The sequence below is a fragment of the Clarias gariepinus genome, chromosome 22 (assembly GCF_024256425.1).
Source record: "Clarias gariepinus isolate MV-2021 ecotype Netherlands chromosome 22, CGAR_prim_01v2, whole genome shotgun sequence".
Lineage (NCBI taxonomy): Eukaryota > Metazoa > Chordata > Actinopteri > Siluriformes > Clariidae > Clarias > Clarias gariepinus.
The window spans coordinates 13,938,435-13,964,813 of record NC_071121.1 but is presented as its reverse complement, the minus strand read 5'-3'; the positions used below and the strand labels follow the sequence as shown (position 1 = coordinate 13,964,813).

The 26,379-nt window shown below is 37.9% G+C and overlaps 1 protein-coding gene across 1 annotated transcript in view; it reads left to right on the top strand.

Moving 5' to 3' along the window:
• The first annotated feature begins 13,400 nt into the window (after positions 1 to 13,400).
• Positions 13,401 to 26,379, top strand: part of nol4lb (nucleolar protein 4-like b) — a 99,625-nt gene continuing 86,646 nt past the window's right edge. The window contains exon 1 of the mRNA XM_053482129.1: positions 13,401 to 14,761. Within this exon, the coding sequence (XP_053338104.1) occupies positions 14,432 to 14,761 (330 nt within the window). The 5' untranslated portion in view covers positions 13,401 to 14,431. The remainder of the gene's footprint in view (positions 14,762 to 26,379) is intronic.

Genomic DNA, 26,379 nt, shown 5'->3' with positions numbered 1-26,379 from the left:
TTCTCAGCCCTAAAGTTTCCCTATCAGGCAGTGATGTTCCCAGTGAGGATTCTCCCTGAAGATATTCTCTCTCTGATTGAAGTTGCTCACTCACTCCACCGGGATCCTGTTGATCATAAAGTGTGTATGCCCTTTGTTGTTCCCTTCTGAAGTGGACAACAGGTTTCCTGGTCTTGTTAAGCTAAATCAAAACATGGTGTTAAAGAAAGATGTGCTGGCAAATAGCTTCTGACTCTCGACTCTCTTTAAGTGCACCAAGCCTGTGAACAAAGAACACCATGGACAAATAGATCAGCCTCAGAGAAATGACAACCATGCATTAGAACCTGGAGGGATGGTTTGTCAAATGTCTGCCAGTCCTGGGAAAGCATTTTTCAAAATGTGATTTTAGCAAAGATCTTGTGGCAACTGCTTTTTTTTTATGACATCTACCATAGCTGATCTGAAGAAAAGCTGCTACCTGACAAGATGGCTGCAACTAACAAGACACCTAGACAGGAGATAACACAGGCAATTGTAAGACTTCCCTTTAAATCCACTGAAAAGGGATTTCTAAATCTTGTAACATCAGTGACAACATGCAGGGTGTGAAGGACAAAAGAGGCAGCAGATCAGGCAACTGACAATGCCAATGGAGAGGCTGGTCTGGGATCTATTGAACCCTAACCAGGACAAAGGGCAACGAATGTTGGTAATTGATTCTAGAGCAGGTGTGTGCAGCTATTGAGAGTGAGCAGTCCATTAGAGCAGTGGGGATGAGGCATTAATATGCTGGGACAAGGTGGGAGAAGGTAGCAAAGAGAAATATACCATGATCTGATCTCTCGCATGTAGAAAGGCACTAGAACAAATTCTTTATCCAGCTAGTCTGAATGATGTGTGAGTCATTCAAAATGCATAAAAGCTAGTAACTGACAGCTCATGTACAATTCAGCGTCATTCATGTCATGCATGCGTGAGTTACAGCATGTGTAACTCAAACCCAACATCACTACCTCAGAAAATGAGATGGTGGCACATTTGCGGCCAGTGAGCATAAAAAGTCTGCTTAGAGTGCCACTGTTAGAGTTGGACAGTGAGGTGCGTACCTGTGTATGTAGTAACATTTGGTGGAAAAAAACATATCTTTTTAAATATTTTGTGACAATGGGCTAAACGGGCACAGAATTTGCCGTGGTATTCTACTCATCACCCCCTTTCAGTGGAAATCACCCCACACTATTCTTAAGGTATAAAAAGTAAACAAACAGACCTGGGAAGTAGCAGACAACTATTGTAGAAAGCCACCTGATGCTAAAGTTACCTCAAAGTCCCTGATTGATTGTAAATTGAGATAATGAGGTGAATTTACATTATTATTACACTTACATTACATGACACAGGTGCCCTTATTCAAAGTGACATTTTAAACTCATTATACATCTGAGCAGTTGATAGTTTAGAGCCTTGCTCAAGGGCTCTACAGTGCCTTAACCATTGAGCTAACCTTGCCCCCAAATTAACCAAGCACCTTGCTATCTGAAAGTAAAATCTAGTTGCAGAATAGCATGTTTGAACAGACTAGTCATTAAAGTGTGTTTTGAGAATTAATTCAGAAAGGTCTGGTTGTGCAAGTGACCAAATTTAAACAAAATCCCGGAAATTGCTGTGCTCAGGCATTTTTTGATTTCCTTTTGGCTGCTTTACAATTAAATATTTCAGAATACCCCAGTATACCAATGCCAGTGTTGTCCCGACATTTCTAATGTTCCCAAATTAACATCACTTTAATGATGTTATAATGTTTGGTTTTGACCACCAAAAATATCCCATAATCTCTACTGGACATCCAAAAACTGTGATTTTGTAATGCTTAAAAACTTGTAGAATCTTAAATTTTTTGCAAATTACCAAAATCACTGAATTCATTTGGATGCCCAAATTCACTGGTTTCAGAATTTTAAACTCTAGGCTCAAGGTGTTCCAAATGACAAGCACTTGCCCTATTGTTGAGAGATTGTTAAGTTGAAATTTTAACAATACCACAAACATCTGCAGCAGTAACTCCAAGACAGCAAAACCGTAGGTGAGTCCAAGACAGCAAAACTGTGGGCGTCTTTAGTTAGCATTTGTTTCTACTTTATTCAGCTGATCTGTTACATAACATGAAGAGAAGTTTGCAACGGTGCTAATTTAACTTGGTGAATCTCTGACTTCATAATAACCATTGGACATCCAAAATAGTCTATCTCACTGTACATTATTTACTGAACTTCTGGGATCACTGATTTTATAATGCATTCTAAATGCCCAGGATCTCTGACTTTAAAATGCTAAGAAATTACTCGGAATCTTTGACTTCTCGAGGGTAATGATCTCCAAGAATGTCTGACTCATTAATATCTATTTAACTCAGATCTTTGTTAAGGGGCTGCTGGAATCACTGATAATGACTGTTGAACTCTTTTGCTTTGCAAAATCTTTAACAGTATGATGCTGGTGAAGTGCCAGATCCTGAGAGGTACGGTAATTGCTGAATTCCCATAATGTTTGACTTCAAAATGCATATCAAATGATCAGATACTTTAAATTTATAATACTGATAAACCTCCAGAATCTTGGATTTTATAATGGCTGTTGAACTCTTAGATTCGTTGAAATCATAAAGCCTAATGAATTTTTTTAAATCACTGAAACATACTTAGCTTCAAAGGTCTTCTTTATTAATTCCTTCGTCTTCAGTACATCAGTACTGATCAGGTCACAGTGGAGCCAGTGTCTGGCAGCAGTTCTGGCAACACTGTGCACAATGCAGGGAAAATAGAATGTCACAGCTGATAGGATGTGAGTCCATTTGAATGCGAGTGTAGGAGGAAACCAGAGAAGATGGTGGAAACCTACACAAAAACAGGGAGAATATGCAAAACTCCAGACAGACAGTACACCAACCTGGGATCAAACCCCAGCTCTGTGGGGAGGCTATGCTACTAACTATGTCATCATGCCACCCCCTCCAAAGATCTTTGACTTACAAATGCTTTTCCAGAATCTCTAAACATGCAAAGTCATTTTATTTCCGAGTCTCTAACCATAAAAAGCTTATGATCTCTAAAAATCTCTGACTCATTTCAGGCTGTACAGCTCAGACAACGACTGAAGCAAAATTTGTCTATTGAAGTCTGAGAAGTCTTTAACTTCAAAATGCTTTCTGAACTCACATAATCTTTGATTTGCCAATGCTGAAGAGCTTCAAAAATCTTCTAATTCATAATGCATTCTCATCTGCCAGTATGTTAACAATGCCTAGAAAAATACAGAATGTCTGACTTCACAATGCCTTATGATCTTCCAGAATCACAGATAGCATAATACCTACTAAACTCTCAAACAATCTTATTTCACAATTTTTTTCTTTCATACATCTTCTATAACTGTTATCCTGTTACAGGGTCGCCGGGGCCTGCAGCCTATTCCAGGAGACTTTGGGCACAAGGCGAAGTACTTTCTAAACAGGGTCCCAATCCATCGCAAGGAACACACACATACACTCACATTATATGCAATTTGAGAATGCAAATGTCTCCAAATATCAATAGCCTAATGTCACTGTGGGAGGAAACTTAAGTACTCTGGGAGAACATGCAAACTTCATGCACACAGACCCACAAACCTTCAACCCTGGAGTTGCAAGGCCAAAGTGGTAACCACTACGACACTGTGCTGCCTGATTTCAAAATTTTACCTCACATAATATTTGACTTCATAAGGCTTAATAATCTCCCTGTTTACACTCCTGATTAACTATGCAAATTTCTTCACAATACCACAATTCCCCCAACTTCTGGCAATTAACTTCCAGGAAATTCAATTTCAAAATAACTTCCAAAATTTCTGATCATATATTACATATCTGTCCAGGTTAATGGAATGCAGGAGAAGCCTAGGTGCAGAAGTTAAGACTTTAATAGTAAAATAAACATAAATAAACAAAACTGGAAGCTTTTACAAGATCTTACAGTTAGAAAATGCAACCACCCATATACAAACTGATGCAAGACAAGTACAGATATAAAGACATGACATAACTGATATAATGAGTTAACTTGGCTCGGTTGTGTGTTCTCTGCACATGACTTAGGTGCAGTCTGGGAAATAAAGTTCAAAACAAAACAATGTCTCTGGGCGCAGGGCCAGGGGTTATTCCTGACAATATTTAATTTCAAGAATCTTTGATCTCTGGATCAAGAGAGGTCTGGAGCCTATCCCAGGGAACTTGGGGTACTAGGCAGGCTACAATCTGGATGCTGTGCCAATCCATCACAGGTCACACAAGCACACACAAACTTACTCACACACTAGGGGCAATTCGAACAAGTCAATTAGCATACCGTGCATGTCTTTGGACTGTGCAATCAGACCTGAGTACACAGAAGAAACCTACCAAGCACAGAAAGAACATACAAATTTCACATACACACAGACACAAGCCTTGATCCTTAAGATGTGAGGCCACAGTGCTAACCACATCACTACCATGCTATGTACATTTTTAAAGTTAAAGTTAATACATGAACAGAGGGACAAAAATGTGTTTATCCATCATGAAGGCTTGCAGACTATATTTCTCAAAACATGATGTGAGTTCATTCTAAGTTGAGTGAAACTAAGGAAGGCAGCAGGCACAGAATAAATTCTCAACCTGCATTGACCGCCCAACCTTGACGATAACCACTATTTTTTAACCTGTCCTTACATTCCATATGTCCACCTGTACCCAAATCATTCACTCCAGCTAGGCAGAATAAATAATGTCCAATGGCCCTGACCTATCTGGTGATAAAGTGCTTCAAGAGACTGCTACAAGAGACATCAACTACCTAATCTGCTCCTCTTTATCAATCACACTACCCACTCCAGTGTACCTACTGATCAAATAGAGCCACAGATGATGCAATTTCCCATGGCGTACACACCACACTATGTCATTTTACCATGGGAAAGGGGAACAGTGTAAGACTGGTATTTAATTACAGTTCTGTATTTCGAACTCTGCCCTGAGTTCTGGACATTTTAACTGGTCAGCCACAGCTGTTGAAAGAAGGTGGCTTACCTCAAACACTCTTAACACTCCAACTACCAAAGGCTGTAGTTTAAGCCTTGGGATGAACTCTCTATCCACATACAACTGTGTATGAATCCTGGCACTGTGGTGTAAGCCTGATCATCAAGAATGATTGGAAAGCCTATGTAAATGAAATGGAGGGGCCATTCCAGTGGGGTCTTGTTCCTAAATGTTAACAAGACTAAGCAACATTAGAAGAAGAAACATTTCACATCTCTGCCCATTTCTCACCCCACACACTGCTGCTACTTTCATACATACAGGTCATCTCTCACATGTGCTTTAGAGCATTTACCTGCACTGCCCCTTATGTCTCGAATTCTTTTCCTGAAAACACCCATAATATAGACTCTCTAACCACATTCACTTCATGACCTTAAGACCCATTTATACAGAAATGCTTATCCCACATGATATTATTATTATTATTATTATTATTATTGTAAGGTAACAGCAGAGGACCACAGTGTACACGTGAACATGGGTCTGTCATGGACTGACATGGAACACTTAAAACATTGAGACTGAACTGATAAATCAACACACGCGCAAACATACTGATCAACATCCATCAAACACTTGTACACACCAACAAATGCTATTCCGCACAATATTTATTCACTACTTGTTCCTTTGCACAAACTATTTTTATCTTTGCAGCTACTTATGAGGAAGGTTTACTGCTTACTGTTTCTCCTCCCACTCCCTCAATTCATTACCTCATTACCACAAAGTATTGATATGGCATGTTGTCGCGTTGCCAACTTAATTAATTCTTTTAACTTAAGATGTCAAGTCTCAAGCTAATTGGGTTTGTAAGTTAGCTAGTTAGTTGTTTGTTCATTTATATTGTTAATTTATGTTGTATGTAGCGCCTTGGTCCTGGAGGAACGTTGTTTCGTTTTACTTGTGTACTTGTGTACTTGTGTGTATATATATGGTTGAAATGACAATAAAAGCCTAGTACTACTACTACTACAAAAAAGTTGAGTAAAATGTCTTTACTATCTGCATTAACTAAAGAATTTCATCAGCTATTAAGAAGTCCTACTACTTTTGCCTCAGACTAAAAGTCGAAAATAAGATAATTCATCGATATTTTAGCTTCTATTGCTTGATATTTCATTCTAGATGAAATAAATAACTTAAAACAGGACCCATTTGTTGTCTTTAGTGTATAGCAAAAACATAAGAATTAACCTTGCCTGTTACAATACATTTGGATGGAACTACAACTAATTTCTTTTACATGTGATGTTGCTCCTCTGTTAATTTCATCAGCTATCAAGAAGTCCTACTACACCACCGCTGGTAAGGTCCCTGCAATGTTAAAGACTGCAAAATCAGGTAGAATGTGGTGAGGTCTGGTAAATGGCTCACAAGGTCAGCAATGCCAAGCCAACAAGACATTTACATCCTATAGACCCTAACAATGGCTTGTTGCAGTGGCTATGGTCTGGAGAAATTATTTCCCCCAAGCCTTCAATACCATGAACTCATGATCTTCAACTCACTTTTGCTCCTCTGCAAGTGATATTAACACACAGACACACACAAACACAGATCCATAATTATTTGGATTTGCCTTTATTTTTTTCTTTTGTCTTTTACTCTCCCAACAACGTCCCCATAATATAATGTTATATTATCTGTTTTATATCTTTGGAGAATCTGTGTCTCGTATTACTGCACGTTTTTACCAGCTGCAAATGTACACCTTGCATGTTGAACTGTCTTTTTTAGTAGGATAATGCCCACTTCCCTAGAGCACAAGGGTCACAAAATGATTTAATGAGTATAAAAGGGATGTAAATTTGATGCTATAGCCTAACCACATCTGAACACACATGGGAAATTTTGGACTGGAATTTTACAAAGCACTCTGTATTATCTACCGTCAAAAACCCCTATAGAGGAAATGTCTTTAGGAGAAATCCCTCCAATTCTAGACATTGAGTGAATCCGAAGTCCCCTTCAAAAGTATTGGAACAAGGAAAGGTCAATTCTTTTGGTTTTACTAAAAAAACAAAAACAAAAAAAAACCCATGTTTCAGACTAAAAGTCGAAAATAAGATAATACATCGATATTGCAGCTTCTATTGCTTGATATTTCATTCTAGATGAGATAAATAACTTAAAACAGGACCCATTTGTTGTCTTAGTGTATAGCAAAAACATAAGAATTAACCTTGCCTGTTACAATACATTTGGATGGAACTACAACTAATTTCTTTTACATGTGATGTTGCTCTTCTGTTAATTTCTAATTACCTGTCTATAACTAGGGTTGTATTTCTCTGTGCCAAATAAAGATTAAATCTAAAAGGCCAGATGGTTGATGTGTTTAGAGAGGTTAAACCCATCGTATGGGTTTCTAGATGTGTGCTTGGTAAATAGTGTGGATGTCAGTGATAATCCACATGCACTTCACTGGATACTTTATGGTCAAAAGTTTGTAGATACCTGACCATAACTCTTGTCTGTCCTTTTTAAAAAACCCAGATCTAGATTTAGCTCTCTCTTTCCTGGTATAATAACCTCTTCTAGGAAGGCTTTCGGCTATATTTTTGAGTATGCCTATGGGAGGGATTTGCCCATTCAGTCACAAGACTATTAATAAGGTTAGGCATTGAAAGGTGTTTAGTGGGTTTGAGGTCAGGCCCCGTGCAGGCCCTTTGAGTTCTTCCACAACAATCTTGGCACATTATGCTTCTATGAACCTCATTTTTGTCCACAGGGGCATTGTTATGCTGTATCAGGCTTGGGCCAGCCCCTGTAGTCCCAGTGAATGGAAAATGCATTGTGACTACATACAAAGACATCCTATACAGTTGTGCTTAATGTAGCTTTGTGGCAACAATTTGGGAAAAGGCCCATAGATAAGGTTAATGGTGGGGTTTTCATAAACCTGTAACCTTACAGAATAAATTAGAGTTGAAGGTTAAAAAGTAAAAGAGTATAAATGTGTCTGGAAAACCTTTTTTTTTTAACGATATTTGGAGATTATGTTCTAATTACTGCGGCCTGGAAATGCCTCTGCAACCACATGGCAAGAGCTTTTTGGAACTTACTTACGGCCAAAGCTTAATTTTAATTATATACTTGTTTCAGGTTTACCCAACATGGGACAGCAGTATATTATTCCACACTGATTTATTAGAGTAGCAGACCAAATTATTCTCTTCTTCTATAGTTTTCTACCATATGAGTAAAATAGCATTCATACATTTCATGTGCATTCCAGGTCCTCTGTGGCTCTGGGCACCATCTTGATTATAGAAGATGGATAGAAGATCATTAAATAGCTATTATAGCAGCGTGGAGTCTTAGGACAGAACAATAATGAGGTGCAATGCCAGGGATCGATGGGTGTTTGGCTGCTTGTTGTTTGAAGAGTCTATAGCTGCCCTAGTTCTGGATTTAAATATTATGCAATTTTCATTGTTAATGCTATATCCATAATACAGTAGATTAAACTTCCAATTAAACTTTGGCAAAACATTGGGCCATGAACCAAAGAACTGGCTGTATGACAAATAATTTTCTGATATATTGATGTCAAATTATTATAAGTTTACTTGAAAAACAGGTTGCATTTGGAAAATCAGGTAGTATGTAAGAAAAATCGCAGTTAATTTTAATTTATCATAGATTATTAAACATTAAAAGATTTCTGAACCGCTACTTTCAACTAAATATTTTGTGATCCAGTTAATGACTTAACATGGAGTGTAAAGAGCAAGTTCTGTATTATAGATATATACATCAACAACGCATATCATTACACTACTGTATATCACATTTCATCTCAGCAGTGACTCCAGACTGATTGTTTGTGTAAACACAAATAATTAAGGACAAATTCAATTTTATCATTACAGCCTAATAGCCAATCGTATTTACTTTAGACATGCGCCGAGGCTATGTATGGAGTTTTGGCGTCAAATGTCTGTCTTCTGTTGTGGCATTAGCATTAGTGATGTTAGGAATTAGTTTTTACAACACTGACAACATGTTTTCCTGTTTATGAACACTTTGTGTCAGTAAATGTGCACGCTGACCGAATCATGCAAATAGACAACAGTCGGTATGTTTGCTGACTATGCTATGTCTGTGCAGTTAGACCCCAATTGGTAATCGGAGAAGACAGGCACACACACATGCAGCACCCTGTACAGACCGCCCCCACACAACCTTTCATAAACAGTGACATCACAGACATCAACAGATCAACAGATAGACATAACTGCTTTTAAAGGAAGATATGAACTGGACATAAAGGCAATTATTAAATTTGTCAGTGTTATACTGGTTCCTCCTTTTTTTGTTTTATTGTTGGTGGTTGAGTTGCAGACCTACTGAGCGGAATCTTACATATCAACATATCCTGGCTGACTTCCAAAGTATTATTCTTCTACTTTAAAATATGATGATAACTACAAGCCATTTATTAAATAATAAAGGGCCGATAGTAGAAAAGCTCACTGAAGCAGTGAAAGGTTTGAGTTCAGTTCCGAGTGCAACTAACATGTAACATGTCAAAAACTAAAACATAATAAATGACCTTATCAAAACCTTACCTTCATTGTTTATATGAAAGATATCTATAATGTAGGGTGTTAAAAATATAGTCTCGTAAGTATCTGAGCACACATTAGATTCATACTTGGAATGGAATCGAAACCAACACATTTAAAGTAAGAAATAAACAAGAAATTTTCAGTTGTGAAAATCTTCCTAGCTTCCAAAATCTGCAGAATGGGTGCAAGCCAAACAAGCAGTTGTGATTTCAACAGACAGGGTGACATACATGTTAGAGAACAGGGATAAGTGGGCTAACCGCAGATCACTGACCGCTTGTCTATTGGGCCAGCAGCACAGAAAGGGGAAAAAGAAGCAGGGAGAGAAACAGGAGAGTTTTGAAACCCACTTTCACTTCCTGAAGTGAGAGGCTATTTTGATACAGCCCTGCTGTCAGGTGGTTTTGCTGAAAGAGGACTACATGTTCTGCAGAAAAAGAATAAGCAAAGAAAGACGAAGCAATGATTTATTAAAACTATCCCAAAGGGGAAATTGTATTGCTGTTTTAAATTTATATTAAGGAGGAAACTACTGTAGTATTGTGAGCTTATGTGCTTATGGTGTCACAAGACTTTTGAAACAATGGTTTGCTTCATCTCATAGAGCAGCCATTGTAAAAGCAAATATGTGATACATTATATGGGCAACCGTTTGTGGATTCCTGAAAATCATACCCATAAATGAGGTTTTCCCAATCCGTTGCCATGAGTTTGCATGTTAGTGTGTGAACGAGTGTGTGACTGTTTGTGCCCTGCGATGGGTTGGCACTCCATCCAGGGTCTACCACGCCTCTGCATGGGGCTCCTGGGATAGGCTCAAGGCTCTCCCAACCCTGTATACGAGATAAAATGGTATAGAGTGAGTAAAGTTAGATTTCTTACCATAATATTTTTTAAACAAGTTAACACATTTCTTAGAGCTCCACCAATGTGTGTCTGTTAATGCTCCAGTTAAAATAAAAATCACATTATGCATTTTTCCTTCCCTCGAACTTCATTTATTTTTTCTCCTCCTCCAAATTCGATGTCTATGCAAATGAGCTACTGCTGAGCCATAGATTACCAGAGAACAACAGAGTTAAGCAACAAGCCAGGGGACTGGAACTTCTTCTATGAGGTCACAGTAGGGGAAAATCTAAATGGCTTTTGTTAAGTCCTGGCTAATACAAAAATAGGATGGGGAGGAACGGGGAATAGGAAAATGTTTTATTTTATGTTTTTTGTTTGTACACATATTCTGGAGCCCCATATGTGTATGAAGAGCTTAAAATTATTTAATTATTTTAATGTCTTTAGTTTAATTAAGATATTGGAATGCCAACCAGAGAATTTATAATAATGGGCTGTGTGTGTGTGTGTGTGTGTGTGTGTGTGTGTGTGTGTGTGTGTGTTTTGTTGTTTGTTTACAAGAATAGAATGCTCAAAAAGCCCTTGTGGGTGTGTTCAAGGGTTTTTGGCTATAGTGTGAGAAGGCTAAAAAAAAGATCATCTATTAATTTTAAAGGCTTAGAAAAACGTAACATAAAAGATCTAATCATTTCTAATTTATTATGTTTTTTAGTTTTGCCCTCTTATAGAAAATGTTCCTAAATTCGCCAGATTTTACCTGCATAATCTCTGGTTGATCATTTATGAATGATTTATTATGACACAAAACTATTTAAATTAAAAATAATTTTAAATAATATTAAGATACAAATACATAGGCATGCAGAATGCCCCAAATATATTCCTTATATCCTTTTATTTGCCTTTCAACATCATGCAAAAGATTTTACCTCATTTCATTTCATTTTGTAAGCTTGCAGTCCTGGAGAAATTCTATTTCCTTGTTGCCACATGTGTGAAATTTTGAGAAAAGGGAAGAAAGCTGTTTCAAAAAAAAGGTTGTAGATAAAGTCATATTTCATTCTTTTTTCTTTTAGCTTTGCTGACAATAATCGAAATCCTTCTATCGATTTTAAATTTCCAAGTAAAGTAAAGCATAAACCAAAATAAATTATCTTGTGGAATTATTATTTTTTTCTAATGCTTATTTTCTTAGTACTTATGCTAGTGTATCTGACACAGCTAATTTAGCATTTAATGACACCAACAAAACTTCATAAAAGTACCCACTAAACTGTGTTGGAAAAGATGAACAAAAGTTATTTTTACTCACTTCTACATCAATCTAAAAATATTTAGCAGTTTAACAGTATCCAAATAATGTGTATCCGGATTTACAAAATTGCTTGGCCATTAAAACTGATTTGCATTCTGCGTTACTGTAATTTTCCATCAGCTGAGGCATTTATTTATGGCTTAATGCTATGTGCAGACAAACCAGGTCTTCCTCCAATTATATGGCAGCACTTGACTGATACCAATCATATTCTTTTATTAATGGCAATAATATAAAATGACTCCATTTTACAAAGTTTTCTTAGATGAGAATGTATTCTTAATAAAGCCTACTTAAGTGGTTTACTGCTGAATACTGTTAACATCATATCATCATAACTAATTTAACCTTGACAGCATTTCCCAAGTAAAAAGATTTAGTAGTCACTGTAACTTGTATGATTTTAACCTAGTTAATCAAGCTCTACAACATTTTGTGTTTTTATGTTTATGTGTATTATTTCGGAGAACAAGCACTTATCTAAAATTAGAGGTTTTTCATGAATACAAAAATTTTGAACAAACCATTTATGAACAAATCTGTCCTGGCCCCACTAATCACAGCAAAACAATTACACTAAATTTCTTCACTTTGTTTGTACAGTAGCTTTGATTAGCTAATGATATTAAATTTATTTATTTTGCATACTCAATAAATCCTAGCCTGATGTTATTGTGGATACATGTATGACTTTTTGTAGCTGGCTCAATGACAAACAAATGCTGCTTAAGTGTATGACATTGATGTCAGATGTGAATCTTAGAACTCATTCATTTAGAATGAGATAACCACATTGATGAATTCCTTTTTTACACAATCCAAAGTTGCCCCCTTAATAAATTATTGGGTCTAACATGAAAATCCCACTGTACTTGTTTGCCATCACATTTCAACATTAACCTGAGAGCCCTTCATATCCACAGCTCTCTACTGGGCCATGTGTAGTGTACTGTACATGACAGCTGGCGTTCTTCATTTAAAAGTTGCCCTTGATAGAGTGATGCTGTTATCGTGTATTAGTTATTCTAGTTTACTTCAACAGAAGAAAATAAAAAGATTACATAAAATAAAATAAATTAATATTAAATTTATACCTGCTGTAACATCGGGACATCAAATCCAATCCTTTCTTCCAATAATTATAATCATAATAAAATACATTTAAAATATCAACTTTACTTTTCTGTTTGCTAAAGGAAGACTATAAAGCTGGGAAACAGGTATGGATATGTTCAGGATTTAATTAATAAAAAAAATTGGGGCTTCAATATACTAGAATTATAATTCATGCTGCACTTAAACTCTGAAGGAAAGCAGATAACTTAAAAAATGTGATGCACTTTTCTGTTTTGAGGGGTGAGGTGTTGGTGATGTATGCATATCAAAAGGACTGGTATTATTTTCCAAAATAAAAAAAAAAAAGTGTGGGCTGCATGTCGGAGGGAGCTTAGCGCTTGACATTCAGGAGAAAATAAGACATGGAGCTGATGAGGGCTTTGCAAACACGAGCTTGTGTTTTATAACCGGCCACCACCGACCCACGACCAGCTGCTCATCATCACAGACCCCCACTGTCGCCTGGAAATACTGTGTTCCAATGACTTCGTAATAGGCTACTAATGGGATTTGAGTCTTTTTGATATTTAAAGTGAGAAGTGAAAAGCGACAGGGAGTGTGTATGTGTGTGTGTATATGTGTGACAGGAGGGTGCAGCTGCTTTGTGTTGGTTTGGGGTGCATTGAGCACTTCCTGGATTTGAGAGTCCGCGCGCCCAGTCCCGTCCCTGTCACTGTCACGCGCGCGCCGGGACATTTTTCGCTGCCACGCGTCGTTTATTTCACTGGATTTATACGGAAACGCGTATGTTTCATCACTTGTATTTTGAATGCGTACGATTCCGTTGTCCGTTCCGCGCGTAGGTCTGTCCGGGACGGCGGCTCATTCTAACAGGTGGTAAGCGATTTCAGGTGGAGCTCAGCTCAGCAGCAGGGTGTACAGGCTACTACTCGATATCACCAGCGACCGGAGCTCAAACAAAAGACTTTAACCGCTAACGTCTTAGAGGTTTTTTAAAAAAAATTATTATTATTATTATTATTACTGGGATTGTTTCAGTGGATCCGAGCCGAGCAGATCGGGGCAATTAGCTGGAGAATCTGGGCTACAGAATACAGGTGGGGGAGAGTGAGACATACAGCCTGTGAGGGTTTTTCCTCATGTTGGACTGGTAGGGAATCAGCCCCCTCCCATGTGTTCCTCTGAGAGAACCCAGCTCTGATATTTTGTTCCGTTTTTCCATTGGGACAGACAGGGGGAGAAACGGCTCAGCAAACAGGTGCGAGAACGGACGCGGGCACAGACGCACGCGCGCACTCCCGGCTCATTGTCTGACCGGGATACACCTATCTGCTGAAGGTCCGAGTGCACGAGCTCGATAGTTCTCATTCACAACGGGAAAAACTCGGCTCGTATTTGGAAATAGCGCATTTATAAAGTCATTTTTTTTTCGTTTCAGAGGAGCAATAGCAGGGCAGAAGGTAAAACAGAGAGAGAGAGAGGGACACAAATTCACACAGACAGAAAGAGATGTCAGGCAGGAAGCACAACGCGGATTCCTCGAAGAGGTGCCCGGTACCGACCGACACCGAAATGTTCGGTGAATTTCAGGACTGGTGCCTTCGCACTTACGGAGACTCGGCCAAGACAAAGACCGTGACCCGGCGCAAATACGACAAAATCCTCCAGGCGCTGTCTCTGGCTGAGGACTCGGACGCCTACGCGGATGCCAGCCACATCAACGCCAAATTTAAGTTCTGGGTTAAATCCAAAGGCTTCCAAGTCGGGAACGGCGACAACCAGAGAGAGCGGAATGGGAAATCCGACAGACCCGTGCTGTACGTCCCCATCAAAGCAACGGTTAGTAGGCTACGAGTGTCTCTCTCCCCCCTCCTTCTCCTCCTCCTCCCTCTTATCTTGCTTCGTGGCTTTGTGCGTAATAGCCCCTAGCGTATTTGCCTATGCAAATAAATTCGTAGTCAGCCATCCGCAGCCACGTATGATTAACACACGGGCATCATTTTCAGTAAAGCATTAAAAAAAAAACATGACTGACCCTTAATTGCTGGGAACAGGGAGTCCAGCACACTTTTGTGACACACCTGGGCCATGAGATGACCCTTATAAACGCTGATGCGCGTAGTCAAGCAGGTGTCAGGAAATCGATTGTTTATGGACGCCATAATACCGTATTAAATATTATATCCCATATGATATATGCTTGGTACTGCATGGAGAATCTACTGTCTTGTTTTTTTTTTTTTTTAGCCTTTCCCTGCTCCAGCAGCACTTCACCACAGGAAGTGCTGCTAATTGGCTGACTAATTGATTCAGGTGTGTATGAGCAAAAAAAAAAAAAAAAAGGCTTCAGAAGTTTTGGCATCCTGTCGGCTTTTAAATACCATAGCTTGTGCAGGTATTCCACAATGCGCTGAAAAAGTTTACTGCGCCAAAGTTTGTAAAGATATCAATAATAGAATAGCGCGCACGGGACTGTTTGGATATGTTACTCAACACCCGCCCAGGTATTTAGTTCACTGCCGAAATATCCAGTGAGCTATAGCGAACGATTCCATCCTTCATTAACTAGTGTCCATTAAACTTATTGATTGTTCAGTCAAAAGCATGGCGCTGTCCCGCCTCGAGTGCGCTCAGCTTTTCAGCCTTAGTCATCTCCAATAGACTTAATTCAATCTTTATACAGACAAAATGTGTTGAAGTCGCGCAGCAGTTTTATGCTGAGAAGCCACAGGAGTACGTATACACACCTAACACGAGATACTATTCTGCAGAGTTTAGTAGCAGCGCTTAATCTCCTCCACCTGCACCGAATAAGCAGGTTTATTTCAGAAGAGCTCGCTCTCCTTCATGAAGCGCATGACATGCAGGCTGGGATCAAACTCTGCAGGTTAGACCAGTCTACCAGACTCACTCACCCTAATGTAGTTTTTATACAATTTGTTGCTTTTTTCATATAAACATATTAATGCAAATACAAAAAGACATGCCATTTTTATTATATATATATAAATGTGTGTATATTTTGGACACTATATTTTTACGCATTCTTTAGAAGTCATACTGTTTGCTGTTTGATCAGTATGATGATTGTGTTAATCTACTTGTACAAGATGTTACAACAGACAAACAAACCCAAATGCACCTGCTGGGCAGATATTTGACTCCCCTCACCAAAATGTTATGGACGTGTGAGTGCATATGCACATGGGTGTGAAGAGGCAGGAGTGGCAGGCCACAGCAAGAGATCCATCTCGGTTACTTCAGTAGAGAATATAGATCTTTTTTTGCTCTCTGCGTACCCCTGATGATGAATTGGCTGCCCCAGATTCACCCAGCTTATTCAGAAGCCATTCTCTCTCCTCTCCCCTGCTCCTGCTCTCTCTGCTCCTTTTCATCCCCCTTTCTTCACTCTTCAATTGACTTCAATTAGGCCCCTTGGAGAGAGCTGAAAGGTTTGATTTTTGGCTGATGTTAGGGCTGATGAATGGGCGATTCTACCACACAAAGGGACAGGCTTGTCACTGCTTGTTACTGCTCTTACACAGATGCAGCAGGCAAACCTCTTGCTGCTTGATTGACAGTTCAGGGTCATTTTGGATTGTGCTGTGCTGTATATAGTGAGAATATAATGCTTTCTATTGATCTAAACACCGTCACCTATGTGGTCATTTAAGTGACCTTAGCAGAAGAGCTGCCCGGTTATACACACTTCAACAAGAGAGTCAAGTGTCTTGTTTAAAAAATAAAAAGGTCTGATGTTAGGAGTTTGCAATATGACTGTATCTGTACCTGTATATCTAGATAACTATAGGAAAACTAAAACGACAACTAATCTACTGTGCAATATATTCTTAAATCTAACTCAGTTTATTTGCTGTATATAATGAAGTGACTGAAATAAGATCCCAAAAGTTTCACTAACTGGAAATTAGGACAAAGCAATATATTATTGACCTGCTTAGAAGAGCCTTAAAAACTTTTAAATTTGTGTGTTTAACCCAAATTAAAATCCTACATTTTATGGTGTGGTGTTGGATATTCAATTATGTAGAACAGGCTGTGACCATCAAGTGTGATAATTGTACCGTGTCCCATACTTAATTTTTCAGCAGATTGAGTACATAATTCAGGCGTTATATTAAACTAGTGGTTCTTATCCCCAGTGCTGGAAGATCACTGCCTTGTATATTTTAGTGATCCTCATCTACCAGCACACCTGATTTAACGAATCAATGAATTAATGACCTTTTCTTAATTGAAGTGGGTGTGGTAGAGGGGGGAAACACTAAAATATGCAGTGTAGTGGGCTTTCAGGACTGATGTTGAAAACCGCTGTATTAAACCTGCTTGAGTTTCTCAGCGTGATGTACAGTGTTGCTAGAAAGTTTGTAAACCTTTTCAGTTTTATGTATTTCTGCATATGTGAAATGTAACCAGGTTTTTATCCAAGTCTTCAACCTAGATAAAGAGATCAAATTTAAGGAAACAACTTAACAAAATTATAGTTATTACATTTATCCATTGAGAAAAGTTATCTAATGTAAAACGCTTTTATCAGAAATAGATCAACCTTTACTTTCAGTCAAACTTGAACGGCAGTAGCTTTAAGCAAATGTTTACTTACAAAATTGCTTTAGCTCACTTTCTTATGGTGGCCTTTATTGCTGAACTATTCTGTTCTCTTTGGGTTCTTCAACAAGATTCGTTATGGGTTAAGATCTAGACGTTGACCCGCCATTCCGAAATGTTAAATTTCTTCTGCTTTATTCATTTCAAGCTTTCACAGATGGAAAGAGATTTTTCTGTTAAAATACAGTGTTTGGTTTTCACTAACATATTGCTTTTGGATTTATCTGTCCAAACAACTTATTCAGTATGGTTCTGAAATATCTCTGTGGTTTTGAGAGAACTTTGAATGAGCAGCCATGTTCTTTTTGGAGAGTAGTGGCTTCCTCCTTGCTGTCCTCTCTTGTACACCGTTTTTGCATGATGGTGGACTCATGAACATTGACATTATTGGGCAAGTTTGCCCTGGACAAACTTGACAGGGCAGGTGTGCCCTGTAGGTTCTTAAATGTTACCCTGGGGTTTGTGTGCAACTTTCTGTGATAATATTCACTTCACCATGCAGCATTTCTGTTTGCTGGATAGTTACCCCTTGGGTGAAAATAGTTACCTCTTGGGTGAAAATAGTTACCCCTTGGGTGACTGTGATTACAGGAGGTCTGATGACCCTTTTGTCATTTTTATGTCCTTAGGCACCGCCGTTGAGGCATGGTACTCCCATAAACCTGTGTGGAGAAATCCGAGTTTAAGTTCTTGAAACAAGACGTGCCTGCATATTTAGGACTCAGGTGAAGATCTGATTACATTTTAGGTCAAATGTATGCAGAAATGCTGAAATCTGGACCTTTCACCTTACAAATTTCTTGTGTATAAGGTTCTTGGGTTTAATTATCTTGGGGACCCTTTAGGGCTTTTGTGTAGAACCTTGTGTTTTTCTGTCAAATAGGGTTTAAGTAGAATCTCTTTATGAAGCTAGGATCCCATAAGTGTAGTTTGCAGGTATTATTAAAGCAGTAAAGTACATTCTAAGTTGCTGGAAATTTTAAGTAAAAAAAAAAAAAATGCTTAGGCTTGACTGTGTGCATGTATGTGTGTGTGTGTGTGTGTGCGCGTGTGTGTGCATGCATGTGTATGTGTGGGTACTATGTGTGTGTGTATGCATGGGTACTGTGTGCGTATGTATGCGTGGGTACTGTGTGTGTGTGAGAGGGAGAGAGAGAGAGAGGTGGACGGCTGGGTGTGAGTGCACACTGATGATGACTACAGTAATGAGATAATGATCGGTCTCAGCAACTGGCTGTGTCATTATGGCTTACAAGTCCAGAGCTGTTGAGACTCAGAGCTGAGTCTCATTTCTTCTTCATATAGGGCCATATTATTCCTCTCAAGTTGGATAATTGAAATTTTGAGACTCTGCAAGAATGAGTGAGAAAGAGATGACTAAAGACAAAGTGGGGCAAAAAAGCGTATAACACATTTTTAAGCTAGAGACGCCCAGGCAGGAAACTGTCACAAAGCTATCACATGAAGTTGACACCCATGATTCTGTGTCTGCTAAAAATAGCCCCTTAATGTATCTCTGTTTCTTCTTTCCCTGTCTCCTGCTTTCTTTTGCTCTTTGATTGTCTTCAAGATTAATTGATCTTAATATTGTGCTCTAGCTCTCTCTCTCTCTCTCTCTCTCTCTCTCTCTCTCTATATATATATATATATATATAATATATATAAATAAATATGTACGTGTGTATGTATGTGTATATATATATATATATATATTACACACACATGTGTATATATAATGTTAATTATACTGTATATATTAACACAGTATGTTGTATGTACAGTATATTTAAAGTAGGTGTATTTATGAATTGTATAATATAAAAAAAAAAAGTATATAAACAAACTTTCAAATGGTGCGATGGCTGGGTAGTGCCGACCGTACCGTTTCTACTATCTATACACACACACTCTCGTGTGTATGTAAATATGTATGCATGTGTGTGTGTGTATGCATGTATAATATATATATATATATATATATATATATATATATATATGATTGTGTGATATATAAAGTAATGTATACTGTAGCTAGATTATACACAAATATTGTAGCAGACCTGATAAACATATGAAAACATTAGTTGTTCTAGAACTAAATATTGCTAAACATGATCCAGCTCAGCTTCTGCTTCTGAAGCATCTTCTTTGTGTTTTATCCAACCGCATATATTTATGTAAATGACTGAGCTGAAGGCATCTCATTAGACCAGCCACTATAGCTAAAGGGCTAGGTCACTAGGTCAGGAATGGAAGAGTTTTTGCTGGCTTATTTTTTTTTTTATCAGTCCTCTGTGGTTTGATTAGTGCACTGGCAGCTCTTGTAATGTCGGCAGCTAAAACATAATGATTAAAGCCAACTAGCTAGTGAAATATTAACTTAATTTCCCTGCCTCAAACCTCCTCCATTGTACTGGTCAAGATGGTAACGCTACATGCTACATTGGAAAAATCACTGCAAGTTTAAACTGTTCATTAACTATTGATTGTGTGATTTAAGCATATACTGTTCAGCTGAATTGTATTTGAATGCCAATGCCTTGTAGTGTGTATCTGGGACTCGCCTTATCAGTGAGTACACCTCAGTAACACGTCTCGCACAAAATAAATTGGTTGAACTGGTCTAACGATTCCTCGAAAACATGCTCTGTGTGAGTGTCAGGTGGTGTGTGTTTGTATGTGGGTGAGAAAGTGAGGGCGAGGAAGAGAGCAAGAGGGAGAGGGCGGGTTGGGTCGAAGTCTTTATCCCCTGTGTCTGAAAGTCCTTGTGTCTATTGTGTTGGTGGATTTGGCAGGTATATTTAGTCTGTCTGGAAAGTGTAAACACAATACTACTTAATAAATCATTTAAATCAACAGAATTTTATATTTCTAATATTTAATAAAAAAAAAGGACATATAAAGACATTCTAAATGTTTTTTTTTTTTCCCCCCGTTTTTTTTTCTTTCACAGTGTGGGTGAAATACCTGTTTATCTGCACGTACCCCCAACCCAAGTCTTTATCCCTTAACCATTACCCAGGCTCAAATGTCACTTATGTCTCTTCTCTCTCTCCTCTTCCCCCTCTCGCTCACTTGCGCGTACACACACAGTCTAAGGGCAAAAACAGCTCACAAGAAGTGTGTGATGAGGAGTATTACAAGGTTATTACAGGAACATAAGCGATCAGTAAATAGCACATTTTATATAGAATAAATGCAATGTAAAATGATTTATACCGATGTGTGACATTGATTTATTGTGAAGTTTTATAAGTAAGATGAATAAAACATTGAGGCTAGGGTGGAGTCTAACAACTTTGCAGTGATGTATGAAGACAATCATGATAATTGAAAAAATAAATGACAAAAAAATAGAGAAATTTTTTATATTTCTTTATATTGTGTGAAGATAATTCCTCAAGCTTCCTGAATCGACTAGCAAACTTGACCTCTAGATTAACCTCACACACACGGCCACATAACTCTTTGATTCAAATCCTGAGGTCTCATTACATTGTGTGGGTAAAAATGCTCTTATGGTCAGTATTAAACATAACTTTTTATTTTCTACTTGCTATTTTAATTTTTTATTTTTTTGACCCTAAAGTGATCTCCATTTTATTTAGTAAAAGAAGTTTAGGATTCAGTACTGTCCTTTCAGGTTTTAATGATGTATTGGACAGTTCTTAACCCAATTTAAGTTAATCTCCTTAGTTGTTTTCTTTGCTGGATCTTGCCAGTAATTTGACCCTTCTAAAACGGCCCCTCGGGTGACGGTTTACTTTTAATTTCCCTAAAACATTATACATTATAAAAGCACAAAAAATAAAACTTGACAGTGTTTGCATGATCCATTCAGCTTTTAGTGGCATATAAAAATAAACATCTGAATTCTTTTTCTTTGTTTTTTTTTTGGGGGGGGGGGGGAAATCAAATTTTTATTCTTAAAGCAGCAACATACCACAATCAGCCAGCCATTCCTTACACACGCAACTTAATGTTTACTCTTCTTGGTACCTGGAAAGCCTGTTTTCCATTTGTTCTTAAAAGCATGACACAAATTCATTCCACATTTGTCATCCTTTGCTTACTTTTCTTATAAGAAGCAGACCTTTTCATCTCATCCAGTTTTTTTAAATCAGTCTTGTTGCTGTAACACTTCCGACTCTGATAACAGTAATCTGCCAGATTCTTAAAATAAAAACGCACCATTTTAAGCAGATAATAAAAATTATTTAAAGATAATATAAACACAGTATTTTCAAAGCATAATATTAATTTTGTTATTTATTTATAAATTTAGCCAGCATATCGTCCTTTTACGTATTTTAAATAAATTATGGACTTTACCCCACACATTCCTAGAGTGAGAGAGAATAAGATTTTAACCCTGATAAATTTACTGTTTGCTGTGATTGGAATTTTTATTTCTGATTCTGCTGTTAGCTGCTTGTTGTTGACACAAAACACTGTGGCAGTGTGTTTTTATGAGTCAGCATTATCACTATTGTAATTATTGAAGGCAATCTTTTTGTAAACTGATTAGTGTAGATCAGGCTCAGTTTCTTTGATTTGGATAAAACCAGATTGGACTACTGTGTATGTTGTGTTCACTCAGCTTTGCTGACACACACACATGCCTTGGTGCCGCTTTGTTGGTGGAGCAGCTGTACATTGTCTGGCAGTAATTGTGTTACTGGGACTTCTGGGTTTCAGGGGTTGAGACAGGGGTATGGGAGGAATGAAACAATACACTGCCTGTACAAAAAAGTCACCACCTGGATTTAACTAAGCAAATAGTGAAGATCTTGCATTTGGATCCTTACTGCAGCATTTCATGTGGGTTAGCTGGCAACAAGTTAAACCCTAATTAATGCAGTGAGTAACTTTTCATTTCTTAAACAACCATGTCAGAAGACACATCCTGTGGTTGTTGGCAAATATGTTTAGAAGGGTCAAATTATTGTCCTATAAAGAAAATAAAACAACTAAGGCGATTGCTGAAAAACCCATTTAATAAAAGCTGGTAGGATAGTGGTGAACCATCATCTTGGAGAAACAGTTGTAGTTAAAAAAACATCCTGAATGAAAGTGACAGGAGATAAAATTGTGAATAAAAAAGTAGAACAAAAGTTAAAGCATTTCCACATACACAATGTGCCAGGATTCACATAACCCTATTGGGAATCTTTGTGATGTGCTGAAGAAGACTTTCCGACTCTCCCATCATCAATACAAGATCAATACAAGAGAAATTAATGTAAATCCGCATAGAAATACATGATGTGACATTGCATAAGCTTATTAAATTATAAACATAATCAATGCAAAAAGCGTCCAATGAAATATTAGTGTGCAGCCTTACTTTTTTTTTGGTTCTGGGCAGTGTACAATAAGTAGAAGAGAAACAGCCAAATGTGTTACTCAGCAGCAGTCCTGTGTACAGTCTGCAGCATTTAGTTTACACAGCATGAAATGAAGAAAGAAGCATTTGCACAAAGGTACGCTTGGTCTGAATCCATTTTGTTGGCTTGATTTTAATACAAGAATGGGTCATGAGAACACCTAGAATTACAGAGCTGTCAATTTTCCATTATATGGATGGAGCTCTACAGATTACTTAAATGTAGAACAGGAGGTGTGTTTCCTCACCTGTAGGTTTTTGAGATACAGTATCTGGTAAAGGGTGAGAACATCATTTTTAAACGCTGACCAAATGCTTATATGATTTTTAACGTTGAGATTCGATTGCGAGGAAAACAGTGCACTGGTTATAGCAGTGAGTATTTAGAATTGCGAAACAAAGAAATGGCAATTCAGGATTGAATATTTTGAATATTTAAAATTCAGAATTCTGCACCATAAGTCAAATTCATATTGTCAGATTAAAGTCCTCTTTGAGTTCGAAAGTCCTTTTTCACTGCGAAAATCTCTAACACTGACTGTACCGTCCTGTGAACCTAAGAAATCGACTTTATATTTCCACTACTTATGCTTTAGAATAACGGCTAACTTCTGGGTTTCTGGAGTTGAATTCCAATAATTGTTAAATCGAAAGCCAGTTTGCTGTGCAGGGTTTAAGTTGGAATTATTTGTTGCATGCACCATATAGTGCCCTTGATCATGATTTACAGAGGGATTTGGGGTTCAGTCAAGTGTTGGCTAGTTAGCTTTTTAGCTCATGTTAGCCGTTAACATTAAAACACAGTTCAGAGGTGATTTGGAACAACTTCAAACAAAGGTTTTGGATTACTAAGGAGATGAAGTGTTGATTAATGTTAGCAGATGTATTTTCTTCCTGAAAGTATTTGTTACTGGTTTTGAATGTGGATTTTGGCAGGCAATTGTTCTCTCCTCAGTACTGTGGACCGTATCGTCCTACATTCACCCATGCTACGACCGACAGTTAGTGGTTGGAACACCTGTGATGCATCCCAGTTAAACATCCCAGTGTTGTTAAACACTACATCCCCACTTGTGGAATTCCTCTCTTCCAATCAGATTATTCAGTTGTAACTAACTGTTATACTTTATAATAAAAAAATAATAATACTTAATATTTTTAATTGGAAATAAATGCAACATAAATATTTTGCCTAGTGGACTCAAGCCCCTCTTACAATATACTAGAACTACAGGCTATGAAACAAGCACTCACTGATAATGTAATACTGAACAGAGATTCTGTAATCTCACCACCCCTTGATATTTAATGTGCACAGAGAGGGACTTGGTGACAGGCCAGAATGGATTAGTTTCATTAGTCAGCATTGAAAAGAGAAATAAAAAGACAGCATGCTCCCCAAACCTGGCAGCAGATGAGGGCTATTAGCCTTGTGTGCGATTCATTAGAGCACTGAAAGCCTCCTGCGAGAGAATAAGAGCTCATTCAGGAATAACCAACAATACAAGACGCAATCCAGAAACTGTCATTATTATTAAAAAAAAAAAATTCTATGACTTTGGCACTTTATTTAATGTCTTTTATTAGTTTTCCCCCCATTTGCTTGCCTCCAGAATTCAGTGTCTTTGCTTACAAATGGTCATTTTAACACTTCTTCATATATTAAGAGCAAAATAAAGTCTGGCTTTCAATCACCAGACATAAATTTCTATTACAAACAATTTTGATACATTGACAACACAGCCTTCACATTTTGTCTACCGCTGTCATTGTTTTTATATATCAAGAGAAAAGTGCTCAGAGACGTTATGAATTATTTCCTGTACTACTATTTTTATTTAAACAAATCTTCAAGTATCCATGAAATATTGCTTTAATGTGATGATAAAATTAAAGCAGGATTATGTGCTTTTATACGGGAATATGGGCCCCCAAAAAACTGATACACATCTGTTTTTCTTAAGTAATTAAAAAATATTTTATGACTTTCTGGCTAGAGCGAGTAATCCTCATTACTCCTACTCCTTCATATCCTATACCCGGACCTCCGTATCTTGCTCTCTATCTCTGTGGCAGTCCTGGAGGGCCAGTGTCCAACACAGTTTGGTGATTTCTTCTGCTCAAACATAGCTGATTCAGCTAATCTGTTAATTACCAGGTACAGTGGGTGTGTTTAAGTGTTGGTGAATTACAAGCTATGCTAGCCACTGGTCCTCCATGACTGGAGTTGAAGATTAGTAGCTTTCAGTGTTTTTTCTTTTTTTTCTTTATTTATTTAAACTTTAGTGTTCATTACTAGTTGTTTTATTTGCACAGCCATTGTCAGATCTCTGCAATCTTCATGGTGTTACCTTAGGATAGGTAAACTGATGTATGGACTTAAGTAATTATAGTTAGTAGAGATAAATGCTGAGGTGAAGAGTTCTGTATTTCAAAACACTCATAAATCAAAGCAAATTTCCCTATAAATAATAATAAAAACACAAATTATTCGTTCCCCCAGCCCCAAAAAATTAATTAATACAAAATATAAATGAAAAAATAAAACAAATTAACTTGCACTTTGCCTTTAAATGAAGCAAAAATAAACTCCGACAGTTTCCTTTTCCGTTTATGCGTGCAGGCACTGTGTGTGTGTGTGTGTGTGTGTGTGTGTGTGTGTGTGAAGCTAAAGTAAGAGGAGAGAAGGAATCAGGTCCTCCCCCTCTCCCCATTCTCATCTTACACAGTGACTCTTTCTCCTCTCTTATTTAAGTTTCACACACACACACACACACACACACACACACACACACACACACACACATCAACGGAAAGACTGTTTTATCGGAAAAATTAGCAAGGAACATCGCTAATGACACTCGCGTGAGCGCAAACTAATGGAATTACTGCTGTAAAGAAAAGCGAGGAAACAAACAAATGCATCTGCACTTTACCTTTGAAAAGAATCGCGAAAGAGTTTGTGTGTGTGAGTGAAGGCAAGAGGAGGAGGATGGAGTAAGGGGGTGTAAAGGCAAGTGTGTGTGTGTGTGTGTGTGTGTGTGAGAGAGAGAGAAAGTGAGAGTGTGAAGGGGCACGGTGTCAAATTACGCGCGTGCACACAATGGCATGCTGACCCAGGGAGAGAGAGAAAATGGATCTTTAACCTCTCTAATGAAACTTGCTTTTGCTTAACACATGCACACACTTTATAAACAGTACACGTGCGCTGTACACACACACTTACAAACACAAAACAAAATGTTTTACGCACACACACATGATCAGTGTTATAGTAAACGGTACAAGCGTGCACGGATGTTAATTATACCAGTAAGAGTGCACTAAGACACAGCAGGGGTGATGATTACCCACAATTCTGCAGTGCAAGAGAGAGAAAAAACATTGGCTCAGTTGTGATCACGTGACGCTCGGCGTCAAGACAAGAAGTGCATGCGTGATA